This window comes from Setaria viridis, chromosome 4 (assembly GCF_005286985.2).
Source record: "Setaria viridis chromosome 4, Setaria_viridis_v4.0, whole genome shotgun sequence".
Classification (NCBI taxonomy): Eukaryota; Viridiplantae; Streptophyta; class Magnoliopsida; order Poales; family Poaceae; genus Setaria; species Setaria viridis.
Genome location: NC_048266.2, coordinates 17,265,358 through 17,276,127, shown reverse-complemented (window position 1 = coordinate 17,276,127; position 10,770 = coordinate 17,265,358). Strand labels below are relative to the sequence as shown.

Here is a 10,770-nt window from a genome sequence, read left to right as displayed (position 1 = left end):
TCTTGGCGATTATTGAATTTTCATATCACTTCCATGAATCTTGGTTACTGGATTGGTAGAATGACAAGACTTCAAGAGTGTCACAGCACATCCACGTTTCTCTACAATTTTCAGAGAAAGCATAGCCATAAGAACATCATGACCTTCTGTAGTTGTTGCTGTGGACAGTGCTACAAATAAAGGAGGGACATCTAGCAGGCCACCGCAAGGGCCGCAAGTGCCGGTCAGGCCTAATTTATTCTGTGTACAGTACGTCTAAGTTAATGCTAATGCACTTTTTATTCAGTCATATGAATCTTCTTTTGCTCTTGATTTTGACATGCCAAAGTATGGAGAACTGTTCATAGATCATCTCAAGAGGGGAGATGGAAAGAATATGATTCAGAACAGCAATGAGGTGCAGAGTTTCGCCGGCCAAGATAATGTTCTGTCGACCAGCAATGCAGAGCTTTGCCCTGCTTGCAATATTGTTCAGAAAGCATAGATACATTGTACATTGCAGTCACAAATTTGTTTCTGATTGGAATGATTCAATTTAAATGCCTCTTCTTTGTCAAGGTATTGTGTTTAAAAATTTTGTGATACAACTTGTTTAGAAAAAAAAATCAATAGATGCATCTTTCAATTCCTGGTATATGGTCAGTCCAATTGGAAACACTGGGAGCAGCTAGGTGAAGTTGCAGCTTATACTTTTCCTTTTTTTTCAGCATGCGCAGGTTCGTAGCTTATACGAAGGTGCCACCTCATCAAAGTCAACGACTGAATTCATGTCGAGTATTGTGGGTACTGTGGTCTGGTTTTGGACGACATGTGGTTGCGATGTGTGTTTGATACGTCAGAAGGGTTCAACTGATGAAACACAAAAGGTCATTGTTTGCTGTTATCTTTAGGTCCATGGATAGACTTAGGGCTGAATGCATGCACACATGATTCAGGAAGATAAATGTGTTGTCAATTCCTAACGTTTTGGTCATTGAATTTTGTTATTAATCTTTTTCAAAAGAAAATGTTATAAAAGACTTACTAAAAAAATTGTTTTGAAGGAGTAAAAATACTTTTTCCAATTATAAAAGTATTATTTTCTCTGTTTTGTATAGATATAAAACCTTAAAAAACACTTTACTAGTTATCATAAATAATTAAACAAATTAAGCACCACAAGTTGATAGGGTACATTAACGGGACAAGTCCCAAGCACAGTTCAGCTTAATTATTCAAGGAAGACAACACGACATGTAGGAAGCTTTTCATCGTCGTCTTCTTGCATTGGACACTGACGACGGCGGCTGGCTTAATAAGCTTCTTGGTTCATCACCGTCGATCAGCCGGCGGCACGGTCTCAGTAGTTGCGGCGGCGGTTGGCGGGCTCCCTCTGAGCGTTGAAGTACATGGCGGCGACCGGGAGCTCCAGGTCATGGCGGCTGGCGAAGGCGCGGGTGGTGAAGTTGGCGCGCGCCGCCTCTCCCACCATGGCCATCGGCGGCGGGGCATTCATGCGGGCCCTCTGCTGGAACAGCACCAGCACGTAGCGGTGGATGCCCACCTGCGGCCGCGGGCCCACGTACGGCACCACCGTCTCACCTGCACATCGATAATGCCGAAGCCAGCGTCAGCAAGAGACCAAACATGCGAAAGTGGTAGCTGGCCGGTGACACGTGTGCACTGGCGGAGCTACCGGCCGGACATGTAAACATGGATCTTTACGAAAAGTCGCAATCAATCAGGACAACAACACGTACTCGATCTTTCGATAAAGAATTCAGAATAAAGCTGAGCGAGATTACCACGTCCACGGCACATATGGAATCCAGAACAAAGTGTCATGGGACTCAAGGAGTTTACCATCACAGCAAGACTCAATTATTAAGCCTTTCAGGAGTCCACGACCAAACTAAAATATATAGTAAGTTAATGCACACACAAACGGGGAAAAAGATGATCAGCTGACTAACGCCACCGGACCCGAGTATATACATGTAGGACATGTAAAAAATTACTGTTAAATAGAACAAAAATTAACGCCAAGTCACTGACATTTAGTATACGAAACACAGAGTTAAGTATGTGACCAGGTACTAGCTGATTTGACTGTGTGACCAAGATGATCAGCAGCTACCGACCAACAAGGGCTAGGTGAAGTGAGCTGAGGTGGACTAATCTGCAGGCGTGCTTACACCAACTGGTGGCCCGTTGTGCAAGCTGGGACGGCGAGGCCGCTGAGGATGACGGGGTGCGGCGCTCCGGTCGACACGCGTCGTGGGCACCATCGCGCGCAGTAGCGGAGCGCGGCTAACGTGTGCCGCCCGAGGGACCCGCCGCCGCCAAGCCCTGCGCCTCCGGGGACGGACAGGTTTCGCGCGTCGGCTGGCGCCTACTGCTAACCTGCATCTATGCACGATGGATCGACGCAAAAATGTTCCTGCACCCCTAGTTACCCGGCCGCTTTGCAGCTTTCCCTACTAGCCTACCCAATCGACTTCTACTGCTTATACACTACTCACAGAGCTAAAAAGACGATTAAGCAAAGCAACTGGTACCCAAGTAATGAAGAATGCAAATAGTAATAGGTAACAATAATTGTCTTGCATAGTAGTAGATGCTGTTTACCTTCAGAAGGGTCTGCTCCACCTGGAATGTTAACCACCAGCCTTTGTCCAAGAGGGGTCACCAAAAAAGAAAGAGGCAAATTAGAACAAACGGCAAAGTAGTATCAGGTAAATAAAGAGCATGCACAGTAGACAATGACAGCAAACGCGGTACATGCTGACAAGGAGGCAGAAAATCACCACCTGGCAAGTGAAAAAGTGATCGAGAATTTACCAGTGGAGCAACTCCCTCATGCTCGGCTCGCTGGGGCTCGGAGCATCTGGGTCAGTCATGAGCTGATCACATATAAACGCAGTGCGTCAATTAATTACTACCATTGCATAAACATTCATTAACAAGCTAAGAGCACGCACGGGGACTGAGGTAGTAATTTGTGATGAATACTGACCAGGGTGAAGAGGTCGTTGGCCCTGCCGGCGATCTGGACGGCGGGCATGTTGGCGGCGATAGGTGGCTTGATCTCGCAGCCGTTGGTGAGGTCCCTGGTGCCGAAGCGCACCGACAAGGGCACCGTCGGCACGAACAGGTCCACCACGTCACCGATCACCCTCCCCACCACCAGCGGATCCACATGAGCAGCCATGGCTGGAGAGGACCTGCTATCTCGCATCTGATCGAGAGCTACTGCTGGGATATGAGAATGGAGAAGCTGAGCCAGGGGTCAAGGAGTATTTATATGCTGGGGATGGAGGGGTGGTGGTGGAAGGATGACATGGACATGTTTGGTTGATGACTATGAGAAAGATAAGCTTGCATGATCATGATGGTGCTGTTGATTGTCTGTCACTCGTACCAAGCACGCCAGAGAGTAGCTAGTGGAGATTGTGTAAGGGGCTCCGGCTGGTTATCTTGCAAGGCTGGAGATCCATCGCACGACACGTACTTGTGGGCGAGTTTTGGTGTTTGGCACCCAGGATTTCTTCTTCCACGTTCAACTGCTTAGCTTTTTGGTTGTTCATGTTTAGAGGCGTTTGTGTCTCTGTTAACCAAAGATGAAATGGAACAAAAACCAACTTCAAAGCCATAAACAAGGGGCGCGCATAGAGATACCAAAACCAGAGCGCTATAAGGTACACATAATGGAAATGGCGGTTGCTTCTATCGCCTCCACTCCAGATATGATCAACATTTACCCTATATGGGTTTAAATGGTTTAAAAAACGCACCGAAACCATAGACGGCTATTATATCAAACAGTGGCGAAGCTAGATTAAATTGGAGGGGGGTGAATTTGCCTTGTAGGTGCATAGAGTTTGATCATTGGGGGTGCATATATGGTGAAAAATTGAACATATTCACTGTTTTTTCAATTTTTTAGGGGTGCATTAGCACCCCCTAATTACTATACACCTCCACCCCTGATATCAAATGGTTCAACACCAAGGATTTGTAAAAAAGAGCTTTGGTGTTTGGCACCGATTTCTTCTTCCACGTCAACTGCATAACCTTTTTGGTTGTTCAAGTTTGGAAACGTTTGTGTCCCGCTAAAGCAATAGAGATGGAACGGCAAAAGCAACTTCAAGCTGTAAATAGGGCCGGGGGTGCGCATAAAAGAATCAAAATCAAACGGCTCCTTTTGTCGATAGTGTGGGTAACATAATGGAAGTGGCGGTTGCTTCTGTCGACTACACACTGAATGAAAATGAAATATAGCGGTAAAATTTGTCAAGTGTTGAGAAATTACATACCCTTTTATCTTATTCAAAGGAGCAAAATTTATTAATCCATTAATTAATACCTATAGTCTTTTACTATGTAGCTAGTTGCAACCTTTAACAATCTAGCCTTAGTCACTAAATCATTGGTTTTATTCAAGGTAATTTTGGGAATAGCAAGTACATAAGTCTACAAAGGCTCATTATGTAAGATAAAATTTTTTTAACCATTTGTTAGATTGTGCCCAACGATATGGTCACCCATATGGTTTATATATTTTACAAAAACCACTATCACCACCGTAGATGGCTATCACAAATAAATGGTTTGGCACCTAGGATTTCTGCAAAAGGAGATTTGGTGTTTGGCACACAAGATTCATTCTTCCGCACTCAATTGCTTACCCCTTTTTTTGTTCAAGTTTGGAGACGGTTGTGTCTCCGCTAGAGCAATGAATTTTGAATGACAGAAGCAACTTCAAGCCGTAAAACAAAGAGCGTGATCCAGGATTTGTTTTTTGTTGTTCACAATTAGAGGCGTTTGTATCTTTAATAAAGCGAGATGAAGTATAACCAAATGCAACTTCAAGCCATAAACAAGTCGCGCTCATAGAGATATCAAAACCGAATGCTTTTGCGGACTATACAGCTAGACATAATGGAAGTGGAGCTTGCTTGCGTTGGCTCTATATACTCGGGTAGAAAAGACATTTAGTGGTAAAACTTGTTAACGGTTGAGCAATTATGGTTTTTTATATTTTCCAAATTAACTAAAGATTGTGTCAATGATATAATCAACGTTCACCCCCAGATGGTTTCAATGTTTTACAAAAAAACACCATCACCATAGACGGCTATCATATCAAATGGTTCGGCACCCAGGATTTCTAAAAAAGGGATTTGGTGTTTGGCACCGATTCCTTCTTCCACGTCAACTGCTTTGCCTTTTTGGTTGTTTAAGTTTGGAAACGTTTGTGTCCCGCTAAAGAAATGGAGATGGAACAGGAGAAGCAATTTCAAGCCATAAACAGGGGGCGCACATAAAGGAATCGATATCAAAGGGCTCTTTTTCTTGATAGTATGGGTAGCGTAATGGACTTAGCGGTTGCTTCTGTCGACTACACTCCGAAAGAAAATGAAATGGAGTGCTGAATTTTGTCAATTGTTGAGCAATATTATAAATCCTTTTATCTTATTCAAGTAAGCAAAGGTTAGTGATCCATTTATATCTTGATTGGTTTACTAACTAGCTAGTAGCAACAACTAACCACATCTTTAGAGCATCAATCCAGCCCCAGAGTCACTAAAGCATTGGTTTGTGCAAGGCAATTTTTTTTGGAAGAGCAAGTTTATTAGTCTACAAAGGCTCATTATGTAAGATCAACATATTTTTGAACCATTTGTTAATTTGTTTCAATGATATGATCAATGTTCACCCCATACAGTTTAAAAGTGTTACAAAAACCACAATCACCATAGAAGACTATCACATCAAAAGGTTCAGCACCCAGGATTTCTAAAAAGAGCTTTGATGTTTGGCACCAAGGATTTCTTCTTCCACATTAGCCTTTTTGTTGTTCAAGTTTGGAAACGTTTGTGTGCCGCTAAAGCAATGGAGATGAAACTGCATAAACAGCTTCAAGCCGTAAACAGAGGGTGCGCATAAAGGAATCGAAATCAAACGGCTCCTTTTTGTCGATAGTGTGGGTAACATAATGGAAGTGGTGGTTGCTTCTGTCGACTACACGCCGAATGAAAATGAAATGTTTCGGTAAAATTTGTCAAGATTTGAGCAATTACATACCCTTAGATCTTATTCAAAATAGCAAAAGTTAGAGATCCATTAATTAATGCCTATAGTCTTTTACTATCTAGCTAGTTGCAACCTTTAACCACATCCTTAGAGCATAAATCCATCCTTATAGTCACTAAATCATTGGTTTTATTCAAGGCAATTTTTGGAATAGCAAGTACATTAGTCTACAAAGGCTCATTATTTAAGATGGAAAAAACCTTCAACCATTTTTTAGATTGTGCCCAATGATACGATCAATGGTCACCCCATATGGTTTATATATTTTACAAAAACCACTATCACTGTAGATGGCTATCACAAATAAATCCATTGGTTTATAAATGCTTTTGCCGACTATACAGCTAGACATAATGGAAGTGGTGATTGCTTCTGTCGGTTCTATATACTCGGGTACAAAAGGACATTTATGGTAAAACTTGTTAAGGGTCAGCAATTATGGTGTTTCATCTTTTCCAAATTAACTAAAGATTGTAATCCATTAATGTCTTCAACTACATTTTTATGCCATAAATCTAGCCTGCGAGAGTCACTATATTATTTGTTTATTTCAGGCAATTTTTGGGCAAGCAAAGTAAATTAGAATCCAAAGGCTCATTATGTATGATCAAAAGATTTTTGAACCATTTGTTTAATTTGTGTAAATGATATGATCAATGGTCATCAACATGTCATATCATTTAAAATATTCTACAAAACCACTAACACATGCATTGTTCCAATTTGGAACTCCAAAAACATGTAAATTGCCAAAATAAATGACAAACAAAAGTTGGAGGCCATTTCTAGGTAGCAAATAGTGTTTTTGTTTTGCTCAGATCCACTTATAGCACAATATCAACACCATTTTCATATGAAATGCCTTATAATCACCATACATATTAAGTATAGCTACATATAGTGTAATATTCTTTTAGAAATATCATGAAATATTAAAACAAATAGATACTTTTTGTCGATCAATTCTATTCTAGCATATCACATGAGTTGTTAGTTTTTGTTGTCATTCAGAGGGGACCAAAATAATGATGAAACAAAAAAGGTGATGTTATAGTGAACATGCTAACTAGCAAGTGAGATAAAATGGAAACAACCACAAACTTATGCATCATGGTGATGGATAATCAAAACAAACATAATGGTTGCTTCTGTCTAGTGTTGGTATGCGTTGACTGATATGAGATACTCATAATACAACAATTCAACAAGCACATAGATTTATTGTATGTTTTCATCTTAAGTTCTCTAGAAATCCCATTTCAGCATCAGTTATGAGCCAACAACATATAATATTCACCAAATAGCTATTTCAACATTTAACTATGTCACATATCCAATCTTATATATAGTAACTAAACCAATAGTTTTATTCAAGACAATAGCCATAGTGTTGACGGTCCTTGAATACCAAATCTAATAATCAATTCTTGCATAAAAAGGTCTAAAATATGAGCACCAACTATTTCCACAAGTATTGGTGAATATTTGTATGCAGGTGATTAATTATCAGAATTAAGGAGAAAAGACACATAAACAAGGGAGAAAGCACAACTCCAACCAATTAGGAGCAAGCACACGGATTCAAGGTCCACGAACCAGACTTAATCGTCGTAACTCCGCGTTAACAAATCCGAACTAACTTGAGGGACCACCAGGCAATGAGCCAAACAAAGGGCGGTGGGCGAGGCGGCAAACAGGCATCAGCTGACCCACTAGTTCAGCCGAACCACCCCAACCGCCTCTCACCACCGCCTTCCATGTGTCCCCTCCTAGTGCCTCCCCATGGTGGTTGTGACCAATTCATGTGTAGTTGCCACCTCAGAACCGCCTCTTGGAGCCTCTATATTGAGAAGGATAGCCTCCACCTAAAGACACACAAGATTGAAGAGTTAGAGCCACAGATCCAAGGCGAAGTGTTGCTTAGCTCATGCTTAAAATAGGAAGAGAGTAAGGGGATAGTCTGGAGGAAGCGCCTAGCATGTCGGCACTCTTCTCTAAGCTTGTACCTCTAAGGATGCTTACCTTCATCTAAGAAAGTGTTCGTGATTCTATATGGTGGTGAGTCTCCTGGTTATTTAAGTTATGTTCTTAATTGCTTGTGGGTTCAATTGCTCTATTTGAGATAGAGTACATTAGTCTTATGTAGCAACGTTGGGATTAAGGTAGTAATCATTAGCATAGACGTGGTGCCTAGGCCAAGGTTGCCTTTTTTGGCTTGTACCCCACGAAATGCAGAGGTAGGCAGTAGGTGGTAACAACCCTTTTCGTCCTTCGTAATTCTCCATGTTCGGGTACAACGCAGAGTTATTGGTTGGAGTCTATTAGCAAACCTGGAGTAAGCTGGTGCCTAAAGTAAGAATTTAACCATAGAACTTATCTTATCCCTTGACCTCCCATCCATAGGTATTCTCTCTACCCTCGCCAATATTTCTCTTGTTTTCCTTGGATATCCTAGACTCTGAAGATTAGTACACACACATATTCTCTATGGATTCGATACCCTGAATACTTGTGAGTGAAAGCTACAGCAGTATCTGTACGCTTGTGGATTTATTCGTGAATGTTATTATACCAACAAGCTTTCTGGCGCTGTTGCCAGCAACGATTGTGGTATTCCTCTTCGAACCTAGTAATCCTCGTATCTTTTTATTTCCTTTCTTTCTACCCTTACGCACACTGTCATAGACCAACCTTCTATTCAAAACCTCTCTACTCCGAAATGCGAGTTTTATGAGCCACCACCTTCTGCACAACCAATCCTTACATCTGGCTATGAACTCCATCCTGACTTTATAGCCATGGTTTGGGAACACTCCTTCTCTGGGCTTGATAATGAAAACCTCTACAATCACCTGTGAGAGTTCGAGCTCATGCCTGACGTTCTCAGGCATGACACAAGAAACCTTGAAATGGAATGTTTCCCTTATCTATTTCTAAGAGGGCAAATCAATGTTGCACTCACACCGTGGGTAGTACCAACAGTAGCTAGGAGGAACTTCGAGACAAGTTCTGTCTTGCTTTCTTCCCCCTATCCCGTATTATTTCCCTACAAAAGGAAATTCTTGACTTTCAGCAGTTCGAGGAGTCCATAAGTGCAGCTTGGGCAAGGTTCACTTTATTAGTATAATTTGACCCAGACTTGTCTATACCCGATCACATGTGTTTACAATGCTTTCTTCATGGTCTTGACAAGGAGTCTGCCCTGCATCTCGACAGTTCCACTGGAGGATCCTTCATCCACAAAACCACAATGGAGGGGAACAAATCCTAGAGCGCATCCTAGAAAACACCTCTTTTGTTAGTGAGTCTATCCAATAGGAAGACAAGTCGAACCATGGGGATCTCTTGGGCCGCTTGTTGGCCTGGAGCATGGCCGAGTTGGCTGGAGCTCCTACACCGCCGCGCGCGCGCCTCTGCCATGGCCACCAGTGCGGAGTGCCTTGCTTCGGCCATGGGAAGTTTGGGTTTGGGAGCGCGCCAGGTGTCTTGGGTCCAGGCATAGCTATGGAGCTCGCTCGTTGATCTGGAGTCGCCGTCAGTGAACTGCGCGCCGCCGCATAACCTAACGCTACCCGCTCCGCCGCTGGTCTTCGCCGTTCATCGCCGTCGCTAGACAACCCACCCCAACAACACCCCTAGTACATGCTCGTGGTCGAGGCGAGCCTAGCTAGGTAGCCACCGTCGTCGGAGACCTCACCCGCGGCGAGTTCTCGTGGTTACCCGCGTCGGTACCCACGGTCAAGGTCGGGGGTACCATGTGCTAACCGGGCCCATGGGAGTGTGTGAAGGGGGTAGGGCGGGGTGAGTGAGAAGAGTTTTCTAGGGGGTTTTGGGGAGAAATTGGATTAGGGGTTTTAGAAATTAGATTTAAATTCTATTTTTATATTTAATTCATTTTAATTTGTAGAAATGTCCAAAATTAGTGAAACCAATTTTATTAGGTGTGTTTTATTTTTCCTTATGATTAAAATTCTTAAACCCTAGGAAAAGATAATAAAAATTAGGTATTTATTTAGTGCCTTTATTTAAGGTACTTAAATAAATACTTAACCCTTATAAAATGTAAAAAAAATTGAATAATGTTTTATTATTCATAAATAATTATTAATCCATAGGGATTAGGTTTTAATATTAGAAATTATTTATAATTTTTTTCTAAATAAAAGAAAAGGCTTAAGTTAGGTTAGTTAAAAAATAATTTGAGGGCTAATCTTTTTGGGTAGTTTAGTGTTGTCTTGCAACTTGATCGTGAAGATAAGTTGTAGTCTCTTTTTATCAAAAAGTTTTGCATTAATAACTATGACTTTCATCATACCGTAGAATCTGAAGCACCTGAGGTGGAATTTGTGGAATTATCTGAAGAACCTGAAGGTTTTGAGGAGATTATTGAGCTTGCTTCTGTTATTGAAGGGTCTTCTGAAGAAGCTAACATTTTTGGACCCAAGGCAAGCCCCGAAGCATCTACACCTATTATTTTCAGATATTTATATTCACATGTCCAAATTTTTGGTTATTTATCTATTTATGCATTAAGTCTAGGAGTTGATTGAAACCTTACTTTTATGCACAATCCAACCTTGGTTGTTAGGACATCTTTGCCACCTGTTCAAAATAACTAGTAATGTCCTATGCTTAGTATTTCTTAGAATCTATCCTTAGAGTAACTTTTGTTTCTCATTAACTTAAGGTAATCAT

At 41.7% G+C, this 10,770-nt stretch overlaps 1 protein-coding gene across 1 annotated transcript; it reads right to left on the bottom strand.

The window, feature by feature from the left end:
• Positions 1 to 1,107: 1,107 nt before the first annotated feature.
• Positions 1,108 to 3,583, bottom strand: LOC117853282 (protein MOTHER of FT and TFL1 homolog 1). Its single transcript, XM_034735673.2, has 4 exons — positions 2,996 to 3,583; positions 2,821 to 2,882; positions 2,608 to 2,648; positions 1,108 to 1,581 (listed from the first exon to the last, which is right to left on the bottom strand). The coding sequence occupies exons 1-4, from the start codon at positions 3,215 to 3,217 to the stop codon at positions 1,340 to 1,342; spliced, it is 567 nt and encodes a 188-aa protein (XP_034591564.1). The 5' UTR covers positions 3,218 to 3,583; the 3' UTR covers positions 1,108 to 1,339.
• Positions 3,584 to 10,770: the final 7,187 nt, after the last annotated feature.

What these genes read in the sequence shown, in the direction of transcription:
- LOC117853282 (XM_034735673.2), bottom strand. Translation starts at nt 3,217, where the DNA reads ATGCGAGATAGCAGGTCCTCTCCAGCCATGGCTGCTCATGTGGATCCG. An exon ending in ATGAGGGAGTTGCTCCACTG is followed by an intron (nt 2,649 to 2,820) that starts GTAAATTCTCGA and finishes TCTTGGACAAAG; the next exon opens with GCTGGTGGTTAACATTCCAG. An exon ending in TGGAGCAGACCCTTCTGAAG is followed by an intron (nt 1,582 to 2,607) that starts GTAAACAGCATC and finishes ATCGATGTGCAG; the next exon opens with GTGAGACGGTGGTGCCGTAC.